The 24,181-nt window shown below is 48.0% G+C and overlaps 1 protein-coding gene across 2 annotated transcripts in view; it reads right to left on the bottom strand.

Moving 5' to 3' along the window:
• The window catches only part of TESK2 (testis associated actin remodelling kinase 2), an 85,629-nt gene extending 72,267 nt beyond the window's left edge, over positions 1 to 13,362 (bottom strand). For both annotated transcript variants that reach the window (XM_075710899.1, XM_075710900.1), the window contains exons 1-2: positions 13,327 to 13,362; positions 5,031 to 5,334 (exon numbers count right to left, since the gene is read on the bottom strand). In XM_075710899.1, coding sequence (XP_075567014.1) covers positions 5,031 to 5,252 — 222 coding nt within the window. In that variant the 5' untranslated portion in view covers positions 5,253 to 5,334; positions 13,327 to 13,362. The remainder of the gene's footprint in view (positions 1 to 5,030; positions 5,335 to 13,326) is intronic.
• Positions 13,363 to 24,181: the final 10,819 nt, after the last annotated feature.

Below are 24,181 nucleotides of genomic sequence, written 5' to 3'. Positions count from 1 at the left end.
TGGCATATTTCCAGCATTTGTTTCTTAAGGGTATCCATGTCATATCAGCACTAAGATTCATCGTATCTTGTTTTTCATATGGCTTCGATGCATCTTACAAGACATCTTCATAAATAAGCCAGACAAACATGATCTAGAAGAAACTACTACAAAGTAGCAATGTAAAACCATAATCAAAAGAGCAGCTAGTGGTTCACAGGTAAACTGGTAAGATTATCAAGTAGGACTCTGGAGGAATCTGCCTGAAGTCAAACCAGGGAGTGAAGGAGGGCCAAGCACTTCTGAGACAGGATTAGAATTCAAAGTGATCTTGAAAAATTAAGAAATGCTTGAAGGAGGGGAACACACACACACACAAAAAAAAAGCAGCATTATTTAACCCAGCAGGGATTACTAGGTAAAATCTGCTGCACAAGTGCAAAAACAAGAAAACTGTGTAGCCACAAGTTCTGCAAAAGGATCTCAAGTTATAGGGGATCACAAACTGAGTGATTAGTGCTTGGTGCTGTCAGTAAGTATGCTGAAATGGGAGGGCTGATTTCCATCTTAAATTTTTCTTTGGAGGCACCCATGCTCAGCTGCTTAGTATTTCAGCTCTGAAAGGCAGTTTATTTTGCATTATGTCTTACACATCTTATATTCATAGGCTCATCTTTGCCCATTCACCATTAAACAAGCATTTCATTAACTGATTTTTTTTTTAAGGTATTACGTACCTTTTTCACTGCTTATACGAATAACCTTCCCAGGTGTATGCTTAAACACAAACTATACTGACATATTGTTTAGAGTATTTCATAAGATGGATTTTTTTCTATGAAGACTAATTTTGAATAGTAAATCTCTTGACTCCTACAAGGTTAAAAGCACAGTTCGAGGTGGCCAAGACTATGGCCTTGTTGACTTGAGTTCTGTCTTCAAATTTGATCTCTGCCTGTCCCAAAGATAATCTTTGGAAGGCTGCACTAGCTTTAGCAGTTTTGTCAGAGCATGTTCCCTGACAAACAGAAATTACATACATCCACTTTTAGCTACTGGGGAGGGGAGAGCTTTCAACAGCTAAGCCCATCATTACAATAGCAGTGAGGTGTCCCTGCACTACAGAACTAATCAGGGCGATGCAAACATAAACTGTTTTCCTCCTCTTGAATTATCAAATTAGCAGTACTATCAGAAGATGGCTAGGCGTATTTAAAACAGCAGAAGAACTGTCTGCAGTGAAACAACTATTTCAGCACCCAGAACTGCCCAAGACAAAACCATGAATTCTTCCCTGGATGTCAAAGGACTTCACCATTCCTCAACAGTCAAAACCCTCAAATTCCCCAGTGACCACACCAGTACAGCAACACAACCTTCCCAACATGCAAACACACAGGACACTGAATCTGCACTATTCCATATTGGATCAATGATCCCTGTTTTCACGTATACATGAATAATAAACTGCAAAAAGTCAATTTTTAACATTCAGCCAAAGCGTCCAAGTATTTCCGGTGTCTCTCAAAAGTTCAGCTACAGAATGCAGATGCAACAAGAACACCTGAAGGAATTTTACAGCAACTTCAATATTTAGTACTGGCTTTGAACCTGAAGGTATATTTGAAGAGAAAAAGATCCTGGATTTTAGTCTGACTGCTGTTCCAACACACAAATTTTATAATGAATAGTATCTATTTCCAAATATGGTATTTAGTTTCAGTATGATGCTTATCTCCCCCACAATAAGTTATAGCTCCATCAGCCCTTACTGGTCTCCCCAGCTAGGAATTTAAAGGTTTGGGATCATGGCTGGGCATTGTTTATTTACATAAACAGTCTTTGCCTAGCTCAACCTCAAAAGCAAACCTCAGTATGCTGCACTCGCTGTTGAAAATTAGAACAGGCACTAGTCAATCAGCTGCTTCAAACTAGATTGCTAATAGTTTAACAAAGTTCAGTTTTTCTAAACTATAATACTTAGTATTCAGGTAAACATGAATTTGAAGTGTTACAGTGATGGCTAACAAAATCAAAATGCTAGTTTAATACTTTATGCTGAAGAACCACAAAGTTTAATTTGTGTATGAATAAAGGTGCACTAGAAATGCTAAAAGATCATTAATAATACATATGACCATTAATCTATAAATCCAAGCTGTAATGTACTCCTATTCCCCAGTTAAGAGAAGGCAACTTCTATCCACTGTGATAGACTATGTTTAAAAAGGTATTTCCACAGAAGAGGATGGAGGGGAAGAAATCACTGAAAACAATTGTCAGTTACATAGCAAAACAAAAATCCCAAACCCTCAAAACAGTCCAAGTGTTGTTGCTAAATCACTTGAGTGAACCCAATGTATGATACTCACAAAACAATAGACAAATACATAACTGAAAAAGCTCTGGTTGACATGGGGTTTTTTGAGACACCTTTGCTAATTTGAAGGAAAGGCTTCATTGCCCTTGTAAAGTTACTTATGCAGTAAGTCTAGAACTATCCTGGATTTTTCTGAGTTCAATCATTTAGTTGGGAGCCTGCAGATCAGACTGAACTTTAACTGTGTCAAACCATGAGGGCCTCCTTCCTGGAAGCACATCAAGGTTCTTGCATGAAATCTGATCATCAGCACAGTAGGATTAATGACAGAGGTGGTCAGGCTGATAAACTAGCAGAACAGAAACCTACTTAAATGAGTACAGAACTGCATCTAAGATAAGGTTGTAATGCATTCTCACTCCTTTGTGCCAAAACTGAAGCAAGACCTTGTTTGAAACTGATGTGAAAGAAAAGGCTTTATCACTCATTGTCTCCCTGCAGGAGGTCTGTGGTTGTTTCTGGGAAAGCAGACACTAGATACTCCGACTACTACCATGGTTCTCAGAGTAATGCCACTGATTGCAGACTGACACTGTGTGATGTCTAGCTTAGCTTATTGGAAGAGGGAATGGCAAGGGAAGGTTCTTAAAGAGTTAGCAGGCTTACTTATGCACAGGAAGGTAAATCAGATATCAAGGATTTCTATCAGTGTAAGTTCTCAAGCAGATGTTTACCTCTGTATGCCACTACCTGAGTAAACCAAGCACTCTTAAAATAAGATATTCTTAATAAATCAATTACTATGAATGCTGGAAATTTACCTTTACTTTTAGACACTTCCCCCCACGACCACCACTTTCGTTTCCTAATGATAGTAATACCGTACCTTTCTGCTGGATATGCAAGCACCTTGCCTCAGGGCGCTTCTCCATCATGTTCTTCACCAATGCATGGTAGAATATTATACCTATTTCACCCAGGACGTCTGTTCACAAAGTATGTAGCTATTTGACTACAGAACTTTTTGAAGTCCCAACATAAATATGATTGGTAATACCACTACAGGATAAATTCATAATCTAAGTACTGGAAAATCCAAGTATTAAAGAGGGCAAAATCCTGAATTTACAGAATAGGAAAAGACACAATGTCTCATCAGCAACACTGAGATAAACCTGAGACAAAACTGCTCCAAAACGTGAATTCAGAAATTCACACAAACAAACCAAGGTCTGTTATTCCCCAGTTAGTTAGAGATGACCCAGGTCTACTGGCACCCTTAAACACTTTCACAGCAGCTTCTCCATAAAAGCTGTAAAGATGAGTTCCAGTGGCACACAGAACTCTCAAAATCAGTTCATTCCATGTTAAGAAATGTCTGGATACAAAGACAGTTGCTACAAAATGCATTACAGAAAGTTTTCCAAACAGGAAAATAAGAAAAAATAAACAGACAAAAACCCAAAACCAAACCCTTGTTTTCAATTGGTATACAAGCTGGCTTTATAAAGAGCTGACCTGCACCAAGTCTCCTACACACCCCAAATTAAAATTCTTCATGTCTGTCCATCTCAAAGAATTAAAAATTTGTGTTACTGGGCATTAAATTTTATGTATCTAGTCAAACAAAAACTTCTGTGGAGTGACTTGCCTTTACACAAGCCGAGAGGTATATATCGAGATCTGAATGCCTTTGGGTATTAAAGCAACATAAAAATAATTTTAATTTTCTAATTCACATAGCTATTCACAGCAATAAAGCTGGATAAGAGGTTTTTGGGTTTAACTTCTTAAAGGGAAGACCACATACAGTGTCATGGAATGGACACAACATATTGTGAGATAAAGTCTTCTGGCATTTCACTGAAATGGAAATAATTTGGAGTGTGACTTTGTTTAAAGTCACGAACTAGGACAAGGAAATAAATTATTTTTGCAATGCCTGAAAGCCTGGAAGTCAACTCAATGTCCTGCTCCTCTACGATAAACCTTACCAGAACAGTCAGAACAGCAGAAATATCACCAGCACTATAAAACTGGGGCTGCCTGTATGGTTTCATAAATTGCTTTACAGAGATCTTAGCCGCTTCCCAGATTCATAGCAGCAACTCATTGACAACATCAGATTTTCTCATTCACAGTACTTACTTCAAATCAATCTGTTGATTATTTGAGTTAGAGGCATGGATGGCATAACAAGCAGTAAAGGTAACAGAGAAGAGCAGCTAATTGTATTGTAACTTCAGTGCAATAAATTTTGTGGTTTCAAATTCAGTGATCATGTGTAGATCTCCTAAAACATGCATCTAGTGTTGGGAGGCAAAGACTACCAAAAGAATGACTGCAATCCCACAAAACTAACAAACTACTTAAAGACATTCACACTTACACATGAGAGAACCAATAGCCATTGGTGTTTAATACACTACATGAATGCAAAAATACACAGCAGAGACCAAAAGATAAAGCAATTTTTTTAGCTTTTACTGTTTCTCCCAAATAGCCTCTGCAACTCCCCAAATAAATTACAAGTGATAAAAAACAGCTGGAAGAGTGACAGAGGAAATATTTGAGACCTGCAAGTTCTTCATCACTCATTTATCCTGAGTAAAGCAAATACAAGAACAAACAGTTGACTTCAGTGAAAAGTACTTCTGCTGATACCCTCGTACGTTCTCAGCACCAAACATGAAGCAATCAACATGAAGAGAGGAAAGAACTAAACACACACCTTGAACACCTCAGAGAAGAAACCAGAGCCAATTTTCTCACACGTGAAGTCATCAAGACGAGTAAGTCTGGAAAAGGCACTTATCAGGGCTCTGTATGAAGAGGTACAAACTCTTCCTATCTGGGATACAGTCCCTTCTCCTCCAGCACCACCATCAAAGTCTTCAGCACGCTCCAAGCGTGGTGGAAATCCTGCTATTGAATTCCGCTTACTTCGGTCCATTTTGAAAACAAGATTTTATTTTGCTAAGGGAGAACTTCTCACATCTTAGGTAATTTGCTGTCTTCTCTACTCTTGTTGGATCCTAAAATACAAGAAATTGAGATTACCATTATTGTAAACATATCTAATAAGTTTGATAGGACTCCAGCACAGCTTTCACCAGTTTAAATGAATACGAAAAAATAGCAGAAGATATCTAAGTAGGGGCACGATAAAACAAAGGAAAAAAAAAAAGAACACCACAACTAACCATACAGCATGATCGGTAAAGACAGACAATCTAATGAACTTTTCCTTTAGATTCATGGAAATACCCTGTGCTCTGGCTATTGCAAGATTAATAGGTTTGGAACTCAAAATTTAACTGTAACAAACAACTTTCATTCCCTCCCCCCCAACCCCTTTCTTTTTTACTTAAGTTCTGGTTGCTAAAGCAAGCAACTAAGCAGGAGGAAACCCACAAAATGTAACGTTCTATTCTACTTCAGTAGCAGTTGGTGACCAATCCACTGCTATTGCAAGAAACCATTTCACATTAGCAACTGAACAAAGGATCCCTAACTATAAAAATCAGATCAACTTTCCGTTGACATAAGAAAAATTATTAGCTGTCAATAACAGTAGCTGGAGCACCAAAACTTTGTTTTTAAAGCTTCCACCCATGAATCTTCCAAGACCAATTCCTTAACTGGTAGGAACACAAGTTTATATCCACTAAAGATCTAGCCCCCAAATTTATAAAAACATCAACAACCCTGCTACAAAAACAAAGCATTCTTATAAGAAACTGCCAGAACAATTCTCCCCACAAACACACTTTTTAAAGCTATATTAATTTCAGTTCAGCTGAAAACACAGGAAACAAGATACATTTGCCAAGTAGGAGAAAGGGGGGGGGGAGAAAAACCACAACAGTAAAGGATTTTTTTTATTTTTTTTTTTTAATAAGAGAATGATGAAGTAATCAGGATGACTCTGGAGCCCATCAAATTCAGCTTGGACTGGCAAACCTGACAGGTGGCCTTTTTTTTTTTTTCTTCTTTAAACCTTAGACTCAGGAGGTTATTCAACTTTTCCACACTTAACTGTTCATTTACAGCAATTTGGTGAGCCCCTACAAAACCTGAACCAAGTGAGCAGTCACAAAGGATAGATTTCTCTCTCTTCCCCCCACCCCCCCGAGGGTGAATGAAAAACTGGAGGGAGGGGAAGGAAACAATAAAATTTAAAAAAAAAATGGTGGAGAAAATAATCACGAAGCACGGAGCAGGCCAGGAAATTATACTTCTATTTACACAGATGTACAGAACCTGAACAATACACTAAATTTGAAGAGCATCTCAAACACAGAGGCACACCATCTGTCCTCTGAATATATAGCAGTGCTGCTATACCCATGTTTTGTATGCAGTGTATCTTTCCGAGATGCTCTGTGCCAACACATCAGAAAAACACATAGTCCTTGCCTGCCTTCAGAATTAAGCTCTGTTGAACTGCGTGGAATTAATTTGAGGTTGTCCTCTCAAAAAAAGAAAAAAAAAAAACAACCTACAACAACAACAAAAAACCCCAACTCCATATTTTTCAGGGTGTTTATTTCAAATGTCTTAATACTTACCTCTCTAAATGGGAGTCAGTGGGTATAAGAGTCTTACCAGGGCCTGATTCAGAAAATTTAATCTCTATCAAATCCCACATTGTAGTATTCCTACAGAATTTTATATGCAGACTCCCACATGCATGAGCTTACCACACTTTTCAGATGCTAGTACTACATAGCCTAATGTTATGGTGTGGCCGACTGCCACACAGAAGATCAGGATCCAATTTCTGACCTCATATTCTTGCCCCATGAGTCTTGACGGTCTGGAAATGGTACAGAAGCACCATGGGAAGATAAAGCCTGTTATATCTCCCCAACTGAGAAGAATAGCCCAGAGAACTTCCTCGGCTATAGAGAAGATGCCCAGGAATTTCTAAGGCACACTTAAATAATTCCTTTTGATCTGAAAGGGACAAACTATGATTTGGTTACTTTTCAAGGAGACAAAGAAAGAACTGTCTATGGAAGGAGGATAGACAGGAAACTATGCTGTTAGCAATTCATTTTCTGGAACAGGAGATGCAAGTATCTTTGGAGACTGACCAGAAAACCTGCTGTAATTGAAGAAACAATTTTTTAGAACTTATTTGCATCAGAGTAGTACCCACATGCACTAGACACTTTCCAAGGAAAGGAGCAACCATTTGCCCCAGAAATGCACAGTCTGACACTCCAGTATCACAGTAACACCATATGAGGTGGACCCTGGAGCTTGTAGACAACCCTGCTAAATCTAGTGAAACAACACATCCACACTGCAGCCCAGCAAACTAAAGCAACCTGTAAATTAGGACTGTAAGTTCAAGTTATCAGGCAAAGCAAGATATATGCAAAACCAAAATAGGGAAGATTGCTGTTGTCTTAACTAGAGGAAGATACCAAGTTAGGTAAGCGATCTTAAACAGGAGAAAAGCCTAACTCTGTCTTAAGTGTCCAGATACCATTAACAAAAGATCAGCTCTCAACATAGTCTCTCAATCTATTTAACAAAAAAAAAAAAACAACCCACCTCCCTCACACATACACATCCTTTTGATTGAAATCACATGGTGAACTTTGCAAAACTCCATACAAATCCCACAATGAAAGAAGAGATTCAAAGTACTTCACACAACGTAAACCCCAAAAGGTTTTGCCATCTGGATTCCCAAGTAACCCATTCCTTCATTTTTGCCTGCTAGAGTTTGACTTCTTTCCAGACAGCTACACAAAATCCTTGGAAATTATTAGGATAGAGCTCCATTTGTCTATTTTTCTGCCCAGGATTGCATACACAGAATTAGAGGAAAATTTCAAGTGGGCACAATTCCAAGTAGGCCTCCTGTCATTTTGGCCAATTACACTAATGATCACATTCTCAATGAAATCAACCAAGGTTTAATTGACTGTCAAGTCAGTCTGAGGTACTTTAATTTACTACCTTGTATGGTTAATTAAAGTGCATTGAATAGAATCCAAGACTATCCTGCAAATCCTGCAACCAACTAAAAGGTTGTTGGGTGGCTTTTTCATATTAAAGTTCAGCTTAAAAACTCTTAAGCTGTGCTCAACAGCCAGTTAAAAAAAGATACTAAATACTCTAAAAAACATTTCCCAATAAATTCTTAGCTTTCAGGCCAATTTTTCTGACATCCTTATACAAGAAAAATGCACCCCACTCTGCCAAGACAAAAATCATTTAAAAATACACCTCTCAAAACGCATACCTGCCCTACTCATCCATTTATTACATAACTGAAAAGCACAACTTCAGAATGTTTCATGCCCTGCCACATTTAATTTCTTGTTTTAAAAAAAACAAACTCTGAAGAAAAAAAAAAATATCCACGTCAATAATATATTAAGACCAGTTTCTCCACTGTATGAATGCATTGATTATTTTAGTTGTAGAAATTACTAGCAATACAACTACTACCAGCATTTATTTGGTTAATTAGATGTTTGGCTTTCAAAACTAATGCCTAAGCCTGCAAATATTTAAAGATGGAAACCCCACAATAGCACATCAAGTTATACCCCACACATCAATGTAAAACTAACAGGTGACATATATTAGCCAGTACTTAACATTTTATACTTTATAGACATAAAAATGGTTAAGGCTTCTCAACTTCAGCAGCATCTCTTTAACACCTCAGGGTATAAAACAAGAGCCTTCCAAAAAACATTTCAGTTCATTACTAAGACTTTTTCCGTCCCCAGTATCTATGTAACGTGCATATTTGCACTCAAATGTCAAACTCACAATTTCCTAAAAGATGGCCTTAACAACAACAACCATTTTTAGACACAGAAGACTGTCGCTAGGCATTCAGCCTGGAAAGCAATAAATCTGGTGGATGCATGTTATTAATTTCAAAAGGTTTTCTGAAGAACAAGATGCCAAAGCTTTGACATAAGTAATTTGCCAAGAGTTAACTATTTAAACTCATAGTCTGATGTAGTTTCAAAACCCACCACTACAAAAACATGAAGGAATTATGCTGGCAAGCGTCACTCAACAAAATAATAACTTCAGGGGGGAGAATTCACTGTAGTAATGTGCAAATTTCGGAAAAGCTTCAAAGGAATGTAAAGAACAAAATCTTGCAAAGACTGAACTGACTTTGAGGTCATTAGCCTGGAGGGGGGCAGGGCGGGGGGGGAAGTTTGGGAATGAAACACAAGAAATCAAACTAAAGAGGTAAAGAGAACCAGGCATTCCACAATTGTGTTCTCAACTGCTGTCATCCGCTTTCCTAACACAGGAAAGTTCTTTCATTTGTCCATAACTCAGCTTCTTGTCTTTGGGAGAAAGATAATATCAAATATTTACAGACAGGGTAGCTACAAGTGCCCGAGCTTGCACTATGTTTGGCCCAGCTCATCCTGAAGCTGAAGTCTTTTTGACTACTTTTATGGGGTTAAGTCTTAGGGTCCAGTTTGAAGTCTTAATTACGACATTACACTCGAACATGAAAATCCCAACATCTTCTATTTTCATTTAGGTAACATTTTGCTTTAATTTCACCTCCCCTGTAGGCAATAACTCCTAGCTCTAGCCAGTATTGTCACAGCATAAGCTTCCCATAACTAGGGCTGACATTCCTCAGAAGAGACCTGCATTAGCCATACTACACTACTCCAGAAACTGGAAGTCTGCTAAACTGCATCGTGGTTTTATAATGCAAACAAACCTCCACAAAGAGGCTAAGCTGAAACAAACAGTTCATTTATTTTGTGACTGTAGCCAAGTCTGAAACCAGTAAGAGAGACTAGCCATTAACTTACTGCAGAGCTCAGGATTCAGGGCCAAGGCTGTAGGTTTAAAAATATTTGCATCAAGCATAGGCACAAATTCTGGCACATATTTAGAAGGCAAACAGAGCTGGGGGGAGGCGGGGTTTGAAAACCCACAAACAAACAGAAAACCACTTGATCCTTATGCCCATAGTATAATTGCCAACAGTTTCTAGGGTCCAATTATAATACAAAATTAAACCTCTACAGAAGGACCTTGCAAAAATCCATTCATCTCCTAGCCTGGCTTTAGTCACTCCAATCCACAGTGCAGACAGAGTCTAGCCTAGTTTCGGAGCATCATTAGAGTTAAATAATCACTCCAGTTGACCATGTACAATACACAGCTGCTGCTTCAAATGGATAATTTTAATATATTATGTTTGCCTAACAAAACAGAGCTCAGGAAAGACACTGAGAAGCAGCTCATGACTTCCAGGTGTCAGCAGGCTGACATTTGCTTAGCTCTTGAGAAAAACAAAGGGAATCAAAGCCTTCCAATACCAACAGGTATTGTAACATCTCAATAATCAAGGAATTTCCCCCTCAGCCTCTCTGCCAGGTTTATGACTGAGGGCTGACAGCTCGTTAGCACTGGGGGGAGTTCACATGAGACAAGAAGCAACTTTCTGTTGTTTCAATGCAACCAGTGAGACAACCCAGCACAGCACAGAGAACAAGAATGCCTGAAAGAGGGATGAAGATAAAGTCATACCTGACTGACCTCTCTTGGACAAAATCATACATTTATACATCATCACACAAGCCAGTCAATATTTGTATTTTCCAGCTAAAAGTATCATCTCCGCAAATATTTAAACACATTCTGTAATCTACCCTTAAAATAAAGCTGAAACACCAGCTGGTGTTACTGGTTTCATGTTACTGTAAAACACCCAGTACCATGTTTACTTCAGGTACACGCTGCACAAAGAGAACATAGTCTTGACTTATTTGTTTATGAGTTTTTGAAGCGAGAACAGGGCTTCCCAAATCCGTTGTTGTTAAGGTATTGGAGACATTAGAGTCTGCTGGTATTTACATATCAATCTGAAGCACCCTGGGTACCAAGGGGAAACAGGTAACTCACAGTTTGTGAGCCACAGACCTGGAATGTACAAAGTCAGCCTTCAAAAGCAGTTATTTCAACTAACTCCCCTCCCAGTTGCAAGAGCTATTACAGTTCTCCAGCGAAACCAATGGGACAATCATATCAAAAAGTGGCTTAGCCAATACCAGAAATGCGTTCAACTTAAGAAAAAATGAGAGGGCCATGTGAAAAGAAGCTTACTATCTAAGTCAGAAAGAAGACTTGGCAACAGACAACAGATGGAGCCGGTGTGATACAGTTGCTCATTACTAGATACACTTACTGGTAAATACACAACTTCAAATGAATACATTACGGAACTAATAAGCAGGAGAAGGCCTTAAAAAAATTTATGAACATTGACCATTTTTTGATCTTGCCTAGAAGAGCGCTTATTTTTGTGCCAGGCTGCAAGATACCATGCTGCAAAGATACAATAAAAAGCTTTGCCATTGTGCAAATGCATGGTTCTCAGCTACAGGAAGAATACAGAAAGGGAACCTATGATGCAAGTGAACCACAAGCTTCATTCTTTTCTGCAGCAGACACAGAAGCAGCAGTCCCCTCCTTTAACCCTGTGTTTCTTTCATGAATTTGTGAAATCATTTGCATAAAGAATTAGAATGGCAAAAGCACAAATGTATAGAATTGGAAGGTATAACTAGGATACAGGAGGCCTATACCACCACCTCATTTGGACCAACTTCCTCCTTTCACGGTCACAAAAACATCAAGCACCGATGCAAGGATTGCTCCATTGCTACCTCCTGCTCTGCTCCCACTGCCATGAACAGCTGTTCATCCTAACGAAATAGCAGAGAACAATTTCAAAGCAAAAACCATAGGAGAGCACACACTTGACACCAGGTACAGGGAACACACCCCTTTGCCTTCAGTTCAAGCTACTCATGTTTTGCATGCAAATTTTACATGAAGACAAACCAAAACGGGCAATGGAATTACACAGCCATGTCTACAGCTGTACAGTATACTTCTGCAACAGTCAGAAAATGACATTTTTATTGGCCTATCAGGATATGGTATGCAACAATAATTTCCAAAGATGATGACTAAATGGAAAGGTTTATGGCTAGCCCAACTGGGCATATCAGAGTTTCTCATAAAAAAAAAAAAATTATCTTAGGTTGTAAATTCCACTGCCTAATTAAGTCCATAGAACTGTAAGTCTGTTGATTTTGCAGACAATAAAATATGCTAGAACTCTGATCTCTACTAAAAAGAAAAAAAGTAATTTCAGTTGAAGCATAAAGGCTTCTCATAAATTACCCTAATTATTAGCTGTAAGTCTTTTTTAGAGGGACAAACAGAAATGTATAAACTGAAATGAAATTCAGTTCAGTACTCTTGAAATTTTAGCTTTCAACTACCAAGGTACCACCTCAGTGGAAAGTCCCCCATACTTAAAGCAAATACAATTCTCACCCTCAAAGGAATGCAACATTAAGAGCGATCATCTGCATTTATACAGCACCTTTCATCTGAAGGCCAGAAAGCAAACATGCACATGCACCTGAACAGTCGGCCCTGTCATTAAAACATGATTCATGTATTCTTACAGGGTAGCACTTAAAATAGCAAAACCCGAGCCAAGCCTTCACACCTCTTGGCAAAGCAAGCATTTTCAAGGCAATCCTCCTGTGGTTGGGCAAAGATCCTAGCCGTGTTCAGGCAGACCCTCGCCCCCGGATCAGGGCACGGGATGCTGCAGCCGGCTTTCCCCGCAGCGCTTCGGCGTCCTGCAGCACCCGCTCCCCCTCACCCCTGCCCCGCGGGGTGAACGCAGCCGCTCCACGCACCTGCAACCGAAACGCACCTCTCGCCTCACCCCACCGCACTGCCGGGGCGGGGCGGGGGGCGGCGGGACCCCGCCGGCTGCCCCTTCCCCTCCGCTAAAGGCTGCCCTTCCCCGGAGCGGCTCCTCTCCTCCCTCGCCGCCCTCGGGGGGCGCCCCCCGCCCCCGAGGCCCTTCCCCTTGCCGCCCACCCCGCAGAACGCCGGGCACCCCCCGCCCCGCTCTCCGCTCGCGCCCCCTCCGCCGCTCGCGCGCTGCCCCCAACCGCCGCGCGCGCGCCGGCCGTTACCTGAACGGCGGCGCCAGCAGGGCCTGCGGGCGGCGCGGGCTCTCATGGCCGCATACCCAACCCGCGGCCAACCCCCGGCCCCTCAGCAACCCGGCGAGGGTCTGCCCCGCCGCTGCGGCAAGCGAGGGGGCCCCATGTGAGGAGGGAGCCCAGCTGCGGGACCCGGGGCCGTGATCGCCACAGCTCCTCCTCCCCCGCCCGCGGCCCCCGCCTCCTCCTCCTCACGCGCCCTCCCCCCGCCCCGCGGCGAGCGCCGCCGCCGAGCCGCCCACAGCGCCGGGGCGGCACCCGACCAGGAGCCGCCCCTCCCTAGCAGCCAATCGGCGCCGGGCGAGGCTGGATGGACGGTGGCGCTCGGCCAATGGAGAAAGGGAAGACGGGCGGAGGGACTCGCAGGTAGCCCACGTGAGTGCCCTTTTCTAATTGGTCACGAGCCGCTTGAGAGGCAGGCAGCTTGACCAACCATACGAGAGCACAACAGCTGCGGAGAGAAGAGCGGGAGCCAGTAGCAGGACAGAGAGAGGGGCGTTGCTAGGGGCGCCTCGCTTTCACTGGCCAGCCTTTGAGGGCGGATTATAAACAAGAGAGTTAGCCAGTAGGAGTGTGGTCCGCGCGGTGACGGGCGGGCGGAAGAGCCAATCCCCGTATGTTTATAGGCAGCGATAGGCGTGAAGCTGTCAGCAGAACAGGCGCCCCGGGGAGCGGCGGGTCCGGGACGGGACGCGCCGCGCCGCGCCGGCGGGTCCCAGCAGGCCGCGCGCGGGCGCCATGGCGACGGCGGGCCGGGGCGCTCGGGGGAGCCGGCGGTGGAGCCCCCGCCGTCCCGCACCGCGGGCGGCGCCGCTGCGGCGGGGCCTGGGCGTGTTGCGCCGGCGGGTAACCGGCTGTCCGTCCGGGAAGCGCAGAACATCCCCGTCCTGTCCGAGAGGGGCTGCCGGGCGGCCCGCGGGGGCTCGCCGCGCACCTCGGGCCTCCGTGCCCTAAAACCCGAGCGGCACCGCAGCCAGTTCCGGCCCCGGGCCCTCCGCCGGGCAGCCATTTACGCGCGGCTGGGGCGGCGCCCGGCTTTGGAGTGACCGTGACTGGGCTGCGCGGCGGCATCCCCGCTGTTGTTCCCTCTAATTTCCTCTCCCCCTACGACGTTTCCCACAGGATTCATCCCTTGTCCTGGTCTCTTCCTCCCTCCAGCTTTCACAACGTCAGCTTTTTACTCAAACTCTCCCCTTTTTCCCCAGTGCCTGCGTGCCGGGAAGAGGAGCGCTCTGCGCAGAACGTCCTGCTCGGCCCCTCGAATCCCGCCTGTAGCCTGCTTAATGTGCCTCCAAGTCCCTGAGGTTTTGGCTGCCTAGCTGCAATAAGGCTGTGATTTTTCGCATATAAACTGCTATTTTCCAAACTATAACTTATCCACGTGTAGGAAGCTTGTAACAGGTATAGAAAAAAATACCTTTCTTCCTGCTAGGACATGCTGCCAGACTTCAAGTATCCGTTCCAAAGCACGGTGGGACTAGAACGTCTCACTAAATGGTTGTAAGGGGGGTTTGGTTTTGTTTTACATTGGCAAAGGATTGATTTTTTTTTTTTTTCCCCCCCTGACCTCATCCTTGGCAAAGGCTGAGCTATTTTTACTGAAACTCTTCAAAAAACAAAGTTCATTTGCTGCAGAGTCTTGGATAGAATAACCATATCCCAAAGAGTTAAAAACAGCGGAGTTATAACTAAAAAGGGTCTCTGAGAAGAACACATTGCTCAACCTAGCCATACCATACTAGTAACATATTTTCTCGTTATCCTTTGTCATTAAGTTTGCACCTGATCTCTTCAGCTCAATCCAAAATGTGCTTGAGGGTGTTTCACGTTGGAAACATCAGCACCAATTTTACAAATAATACTGAACGGAGAGTTACCCTTACAGTTGGATTAAAATCTCTACTCTGCAATTTATCTGTTTAATTTAGTCTCAGAATTTCACCCAAGTCAACAGTGAAACTTCCTCTGTAAGTTTAACTGCAAAAAAAGTAGTGCTTTCCGCACAGGTAATAGATTAAAAGCATTTTGTGTGGGGATTTTTTTGAGATGTGTATTTTGTCCTGTTTTCTTAATTTTCCTTCTCAGTTTCCTTCACAGGAAACTTTCCCACACTTGAAATGTTAAATATCAACCATATGCAAACATCTATTCTAATGACAGCTCAAACACAGGGTGCAGCAAAGCTTTTGTAATTAAGCCATGAAACAATTATTATCATATCCATCATATTTTAATCGGTGATGAAGCAGATGGAAATACTCAGATCCATCAGTGTCTTCTGTTCTCTGACACTCAAGCAGAACTGAGCTCCAGAATGGGGCTTTTCATCAAGACTAGTTTTTCAGAACTTACTGTTTAAAGTTAAATTTCAGTGCTGTGCATTTTGCTAGGATTTATCCGAGCAAGTGTACAAGACTTTACAAAGCCAACTCTGAAACATCTCCGTCTCCGTGGTCGTTCGCTATGCCAGGGTGCAGTGACCCCGGCGGCCTTGTACCCCGTTAAAAAAGCCCTGTGCCTTCTGGGTTTCATCTCACTTCCCCCAGTATCCCTCGTCCCTGCTGGTTTGGAAGCTATTAGCTAGCTTCAAGATGACATCTGGTGGTAGGTTTTTATTACTTCTCTTTTTGGGAGCTAATGCCAGCACTAAAGCAAATTAATTACCTTTCCCAGTTCCCCATCATAAATTTCACCTCTTTTCTGCTTCCCAAACAAGATATACACTGTCTCTGCTTTTGGTCTTACTGGTAATATCCAGAAACAAGCATTTATCCAATGGTGCAAAGTAACATCATTAAAATATGCCAGTGTGATTCAGTAAAGTTAAATCTCAGTTGGAAACACTCATACTGTACTTTATATAACATTGCATGAGGTCCCGTGATGTATGTCATCGATGATCCCTGTTTTGAGAGGGAAATAAGATAGTCTTGTGACTCCTCTTACGGCTTTATCTCAAAGGCAAGACCTATGTTTTGAAAGCGGAAAAACACGTGTTTTGCTGGTGACCACATGTATATGTACATCAGCAGCAGAACTTTTGTCTGAGAAAGTCCCCTGTCCTTCCTCGCAGCTGGCAGAAGTACCCCAGCAAATCTGTGGCCTTAAAATCTGCAGAAGGTGAGTGGCTTTTGTAGTCTTCCTCTGTTTCCCGGAGAGAGGAAAATGAACCCTGTATTAGAAACTCATCAAAGAGACCCATCAAAGGCAAAGTCTTGCAGACATCACATTGTTCTAACAATCTCTCTCTTGCATCCCGCTCCTCCAGCTGCGCCCAGGCTGCTGCCCCATGCAAAGATCAGCCACTCCAGAAAACATCTCTGTGGCTTGTGGTTTGCTCCTCTCTGCTCTCTGAATGACTCTCTTCCCCAGACAGATCACTTTAGCTTGTTAAATGTAACTGGTTTGGCAGAAGAGCAGCCAAGGGTTAACTCACAGGGTGGCAATAAAAATAGACATGAGAGAAGTTAGGTGACAGCAGGCAGGAGGGGGAATTCCCTTCCTCCGGGCTTTGGAAATGCCCCAGAGGGGCAGAGAAGCTTGGGAGATTTCTCCTTCCCCAGGAGAAAGATGCTGCAATGTAGCCATGCAAGTTTTGCCTCCACTGTAGCAGAGCAGGTGTTTTCCCCAGCAGAGAGGTTTTGTGGGCTCTAAAATTAAATAAGTGTCAGGCGACAGGGACTGTCTCTCTCCCCTCCCAGGGGATGAAGACAGTGGGTCGACTTCACAGCACTGTGATGAGATTGGGCATTTTAGTGATTTAACCCATGAAATATTTTATGTAATGAAACCCGTCGAGGAAAAACATCTTCTTTAGATAGTATTGGTCAAATTCTGCTCTGATTTACACCAGTGGAGATCTGGAGTCATGTCACAGGAGCCGGAGGAGAGGGTCCCAGCGGGACTGCCTGGAATTTGCCTTTGTCTAATGCCAATGCTGTCCCGTTTCTAGCCCCTATCCTCAGTAGACATTTAACAGGACAGCCATGAAAAATGATCTCTTTAGGCTTTCAGTGACAAACCAAACCCCCTAGGTTTTGGGTTCCCCTGGAGGTACATCCTCCCACATGCACCTCCCTCAGCCCGCCTTGCAGGTGGCCTTTGCAGACCAAGGTGAGGTTTGCTCTTGGGCAAGAGGCCATTTCCCACCGCTCTGAGCAGGGGAAGGCACGGCTGGGGCTGCGCTTGGACCGCGTGCTCCTTGTCACGTCGTGACCATCCTCCTGGCAGCAAGGAGGGCTCCGTGGGGGCTGCCTGCACGCTGTCCTCTGGACGAGGATTTACGTGCCTGCTGATGAAGAGCAGGGTTAACGATTCTGTCTCACCACCGGTGCGGACAAGGCAACCGGCATGTCCCTGTGCACAAAGCCATGCTGCTGCGTCAGCCCAAACCTGGCACCGCGCATCTCTGCACGAGACCTTGCAACCGTGGGATTGTCAGAGCATCTTCCATGGTCCTCTTCCAGGAGGCTGGGCAGAGCCCAGGTGGGAGGCTGGCAGCAGCGCCAGACACCCTGCCTCGGGAACCAGAGAAGCCGTGTGCTGGGGCAGATGGATATTCCCATTTAGGCAGCTGCCGTGCTGTGACCGGTGCCATGGTCTTGTGCTCCCCTGCCTGCTCATCACAGCCATCTGCTGTCCTGGCTTCAGCTCAGAGCCTGTCCACACTGCAGCGGTGCCGTGGCATGGCTATAGCCAAGCTCCTGGTGGTACCATGGGCATGGAGCTGCACAGAGCCGGCCGGCTTGCTCCAGCCTGCTCCACGATGCTCTCAGCCATGAGGCTGTGCAAGCACCGGGTCGGTGAACAAGGATTGACCCTGTGTCACTGTGCCTGGGTGGCTTCACCCCTGGGGAGAGCCCATCAGGCCATGCTCCAGCCCTTAGGAGCTGAGGGGCAAAGGGTGAGACCCCAGTGCTCAGGGCAGGCCTGGGGCACGGCTCCTCTCAGCAGCCCCTGAGTTTTTGGATTGTCTGATACCAAAATACCAATTTTGTAGGGGAAAACCGGGAACATATGACAAAGGTGTATTCACAGTAACACCCACCAGAGTGCAGAAATATGGACTTGCACTAGCTTGGACCATGGTGGATGCCCAAAGAGACCACGCAGTCCTACTAAGCATCAAGGCCACCAGCCCACGTGGCCAGCAGTCCCACCTCTCCTGCCCCATGCCAAGGCCTGAAAGGCTTCCTGCATTGCTTCATGCACTGTCCTCATGCCCCAGCTAAGCCAACTCCTCTCTGGGATGAAAGCACAGCTTTTTGCCTCCCCGGGCTGTGCAGCAGCCTCCCCTCCTCTGGTCACACTACTCACACTTGCCGCCCTTACCTTTGCAATTACAACAGCGCAGAGACCCATTGTGGCACTAAAATTGGAGACCTCTGCCACAACGGAGCTCTTCAGCTTGTCCCCCCTGGCCACCCTGGGCTTGGGCACCCTCAGCTCTGCCCCTGCTTCCTCCAGCCTGGGTTTTCTGCAGAGCTTCAAGACTTACAAGCATCCAGCTGCTACCAGATCCCTGCTCAGCTGCCTGAGAGACCCCACTCTCGGATCATCGTGACCCTGTATACATTCAGGTCTCCCAGCCCCTTAGTTTTCCCTGGCTCCCTGAGCCAGCGAAGTCCCAGTGTTTATTATTCCTCTCCCACAACGGTTCTCCGTCTCCAATGCTTTGCTGTCTGATCTGCTTTTTTTCTTTGGTTTTGTTTTTCCTTTCTTCCTTCGCTGGGTTACAAAGCTGTGAAGGGGCCTTGGAAAGGAAGATGAGTCAGGACAGATACACATGGGGAAGAAGACAAGCTCCCAGCCTTGAAGTCAGGTTCACTGCCTGCGTCACTGTTATTAAAAATAGATGAATGGCAGTGCTCTTTGCATCGGAGGAGTGACAGAGGAGATGTAATATCCCAGGCTGCTGAGCAAATGCTCCCTCTGTCTGCCTGCAAGTCACCCAGTAGCATCTTCTGCTCTTTGATAATTTTTTTTTTCTTGGCTCTGACTTATGGGATTTAATTTGCCTTTCAAAAAAAACTGTTTTAATGTTTCAACCTTGGAGGGGGGGGAATGACTCACCTTGGATTAGCTCTACTGCTCCGGTCAGTTGGCTACCACCTCCCCTGAGAACTAAAAGTCCCTTCAAGTGCCGAGTTGTGTCCCTTTGAGAGCAGTCCCTCTCTCCATCCCACAGTGAAGTGCTTCTGGAGGGTACGAGAGCAGCTGTCTGGGGCTGATATATTAGCCCATCTACCCCAAGACCAATTCTGATCACGCCCAGCCCTCCCAAAAAAGCAGGTTTGCAAGGTGGCACAGGGCAGGCTGGGATCCGCTGAGGTCTCTGCAAAGGCAGGGTGAGATGTGCACCAGCAGTGCTGCTGTGCCCGGTGGCAAAGGGCGGAGGACAGGGAGGCTGAAATGCAAGAAATTGGGTGATTTACATGAACCCAGAGCCCAGGTGAAACACCCGTGTCCCAGCAGTGGTGGCCACAGCTGCCATCCCTCTGCCCAGGGCTCCCGCTGCTGTGACCACTCACCTCTGGGCTGTGCGAAAGAGGAGATCGCTCTTCAGATTGCGCGGGGGCCGCACCAGGGTGACGGTGGCAGCGGGACCAAAGCTGCGCCGCTGCCCTGCTCGCTCAACCCGTGTCGTAGCCCAGGCTGGGGGACACAGCCCGAGCACTGAGCTTACACATCTCTCCCAGGGCCAACATCTCCCTCCTACCTATACCCTTACTCCCCCTCAGCCCTTTTGCTACCACTGTTTTCCACTCACTTGTTTTCTATTATCTGCTTCTTCCTATTAAATAAACATAATCAACATCATCATCTCTGGCCTGCTCCGTGCTTTGGCCGCCAGCCAGAAACGAAAGGACAGGAGCTAAATAAAGCCACTGCAAGAGAGAGCATGACACCGGCAGAAGTCGAAGCTGTGTTTTTCGAGTGCGAACCTTTCTTTCAGAAGTTAATTCTAAGTCCTCAACTCTTGTTGCTACCCAGACCTGTCTGGCCTACATGCTGCATGGGTTTGCAAGGGTGTTTTCAGTCCTCCTCAAGAACAGCGCAGGGCGACTACCCCCCTGAGCAAGTCAGAGCCCCCATATAGCCCACACGGACACAGGGGGCTGCTGCCTGCTATCTGAGGGGAATATTTTTGCTCTCTCCAATAGAAAGTGGCAGTGCACCAGCAGGATGGTAAAGTGCCCCTTGTTTTTCCTCCCTTCTTCCAGGGTGGGAGAGCAGCAGTGTCATTGAAAAAGACACTGCCACGCCAATGCAGTCAGTTTTCTTGCTCCCAACTGCCCCTTCCGTGCTACGGGGAGCTGAAGGTGCCTCATTAGTGTGTTATAATCCTAATGAGCGCAGAGATCAGCTAAAGTAATAGCAGTGACCTGCAGGGGGGCTTACGTGCCCAGGTTTGTGGTGCTGCTCACAAACCCCTTGGGGAGTGCCAGCCCAATGCTCTCCTTGTCACCCAGCTGTTGAAGATACCCTGTGCCTTGTCTATACCCTTAATTAAAGCAGAGGGACCGGTAACCTTGACGACTGAGAGCCGCTATCTATAAGCCAGCTGAGATGCATATCGTTTCAGCGTCTCCAGAGACAGACCAGAGGAGAGACGTGAGTCAGAAGCTTGCAGGCGTCAGACACGCTCGTGAACAGCGGTCACAGCCAGCAGCGCCGACATCCCCCAGAGCTCATGTCCTCCCCAGGGATGGGTGCTGGGGAGGTGGGAACGCCCTGGTCCCTCGCCGGTGAGATTTGGCAGGCTCCGAGGTGCCGGGTCGGGTGGTGCGCACTGTGGCACTGAGAGTCCAAGCCTGTCCAGCGCAAAGGAGGCTTTGCTCTGCCAGGCAGCCCTGCAGCATCTGAGGGGGAGAAGTTGTAAATACACTTAAAGTAATTCCCCTTAGAACCGGGAAATCTGTACAAGCCCAGTTACTTCCGTATTAACGGGATGCCAGAAAATGGTACATCTAGTTTTGGTGGTGGTAAGTAGCAAGCAGCTAGAAGCATTTCCAATGAGGGGCTGAGATTTACCTTTTTTTTTTTTTTACAGAGCCAGTAAAAGACATGATCAGTTCTGCATCAGATCAACCCTGTTCTCTTCTACCTGCCTCTGAACTGAGGGCAGGAACTACAAGGAGCCCCACATCGAAGGAGGAAGGCAAGACCTCTTGGGGAACAAAAATACCTGTTTCCACCTTCTTCCTCTGTCCCATGGTACTGCAGACACGGATATCGGGATGGAGAAGGGGACCCACAGCCCCACCTCTGCCAAGGCAGCCGGAGAGGGGTCAGCAAGGACCACACCGTGACATGGGGCCCTCGGATGCCTCCGGGGCTCCATGGTCTTTGCACCTTATGGGCAAAGGGCACCTTCCCAGATCAGAGGAGCCCCAAACCTTCCTGTTGTTTCTGTGAGAGCTGATGGGGCAGGACAGGAGAGCTCACGCCAGCTGCACCACATGAGGCGGGGGTCAGGGAGGAAGCACCGTGACAGGGGGTTTGCAAGGGGGTTTTTGGTCCTTCTGGGGAGCAGCCTGGGTGCAGGGTGCCTGGCTGGGTGCCTGGCCACCACCAGCTTCAAAATGGGGTTTCTTTCTTCAGAAATGCCAAGCAGAAGAGAGCGGTCAGACTTTCTGAAGGATGGCTGCTGGCTCAGCCCTCACAATGCCTGGATGGGGCTGGCCAGCCCCCAGGAGGCCGGGAGGGATGTGGGGCCAGGGGGTGCCCCACAGGCTCCAGGTTGCCCTGAAAAACCAGACGTCGCAACTTGAGCGCCTGGCTCAGCCCTGGCCAGGGCAGCCTCCAGGGGTGCTTGGAGCAGCTCTGCACCCGGCTGTGCCCACAGACCCTCCCACCCAAAAACAGTGCTGGGGCCCCAGGGCGATGCCCATGTTGGGCTTGGCCACCGGCCCCATCCCTGTATGGGGCAGAAGTGGGGGTGCCAAGCTCAACTGGGGGTGCCAGGGGCTCTGCGGGACCAGATTGGGGGATGGTGAGGGCCTGGACCGGGGTCACTTGGACCAGCATGGGGTGCGGGGTGGTGCAGGACAGCACCGGGGATGCCCGGGACCGGGAAGGACGGGACGGGGGGTGCCCTGCCCGAACCAGGCGTGACCGGTGAGGGGATGCGGGGGCCGGTGCGGGACTGGACCAAGAGTGCCCTGCCCGAACCGGGGGACCCGGGGACCAACAGGCGATGCCGGGGGCGGCGCCGAACCGGACTGAGGGTGCCGGGGACCGAGCCGCGACGGGACCGGGAGCGCTCTGCCCGAAACGGAGGTGCAGGGTACCGGAGCGGGAGGGGCGGCGCCGGGGCCGGGCCGGGGGGGAGACGCGGGGGGGGCGGCGGCCCCGCGCCTCCGGGGCCGGGGCCGGACCACGTGCCGCCCGCCCCGCCCCGCCCCGTCCCGCCCCGGCGCCGCCGGCGGAGCCAGCGCGGATCGGCCCAGCATGGAGGGGACCCGGCGCGCCCTGCTCCGCCTCGCCGCCGCCTGCTGCCTGCTCTGCGCCCTGCCAGGTACCGGGGGCGGCCGCCCGAGGGGCTCCCGGCGCGGCGGGGGGGGGTCCGAGGGGGTCCCGCCGGTCTCGCCGCGGCGGGGAGCGCAGCGCCGGGGGCAGCCGTCGGGGCAGCGCTGGGGCCCGGGCTCCGCCGCCCGCTGGCGGGGCTGGGGGAGGAGGGGGGGGGGAGCCCTCCCCGGGGACGGAAACCTCCGGGGAGCAGCGCCCCGGGCCTGGCCCCCGAAACTCGGGGGAAGTGCCCCGGCCCCGGGCGCCGTCGCCCCGGCGGGCGCGCAGGTGAGGTCGCCCAAAGATGCTCGGGGAGGGGGGGCCCGGGCGAGCCCCTGGCCCAAGGCAGCGGCGAGGCCGCCCGCCACGGCCTTGCCCATAGAAGGCAGCGCTGGCCCCGCGGGGGCTGCTCCCCGCCAGCGGAGCCGGGCCGCCCCCGCCTCCCCGGCCCCGCGGGGAGCCCGAGGGGATGCGCGGGGGGGGGGGGGGGGGCAGCGGGCCCGCAGGCGCTCGCCCACCAGCGTCCAGCCCTCCGAGCCCCCCCGCCCCCCACCCTGCAGCTCTGGGGTGCCTGCGAGCCGCTGCTGAGCTCCCCGCCGAGGGGACCCCGGACAAAGCCCGAGCTCTGCCGCCTCCCCGCAGGCCTGTCCCGCCGTGCTGCGGGAGAGGAGGCGATGCCGGTGGCCGGGACGGAGCGGGAGCCGGACCCTGGCCCCAGGCAGCCTCTCCCAGGCTGTATTTCGGCTCGGCTCCGTGAGCAACATGTCCCCACGTGGGCAGGCTCGGTCTGCAGCGTGGCGCTGACAGCCCCGTCCACAGACACGCCGCCAAGCCCTGCCGCGTGGCTGGGAGCGTGCCCCGGGTCGGGGGGCTGTCGCCATCCCCCGTGACCCTGGCAGTGACAAAGCCTGAGCTGGCATTTAGGGGCTTGCCTGGGGCTTGGGAAGCAAACGTGTTTCCTCTTCTTTGCAGCTGAGAAAAAACCCTTGGCCAGACCCTGGTCAGGTCACAGCGCAGTGACGGCAGCAATAGAGACCGAGGGGTGACACAGAGAAACTCGGTTTCTAATAACTAATTGGGCTGGTAAAACCCTAGTGTAGGTGCCTGCAGGGCTGAGCCCCGGCAGCGAGAGCAGCGCTCAAGCTGAGGTTTTGGGCGCCAGATGCGGTTTGGCTGGGTTTGAGGCTGAGCACGGGGAAACAGTCCCAAACCAGCCCCCTTTATGTGGGCAAAGCCTTGGGTAACACTGTGCTCCCCGTGCGAGGGTGGCTGCGCTGTGACAGGGTGCGGGGAGGTGACTTGCCACTGGCAGAGG

Source organism: Pelecanus crispus, chromosome 5 (genome assembly GCF_030463565.1).
Source record: "Pelecanus crispus isolate bPelCri1 chromosome 5, bPelCri1.pri, whole genome shotgun sequence".
In the NCBI taxonomy this organism is placed as follows: Eukaryota; Metazoa; Chordata; class Aves; order Pelecaniformes; family Pelecanidae; genus Pelecanus; species Pelecanus crispus.
This window is presented reverse-complemented; position numbering and strand designations above follow the sequence as displayed.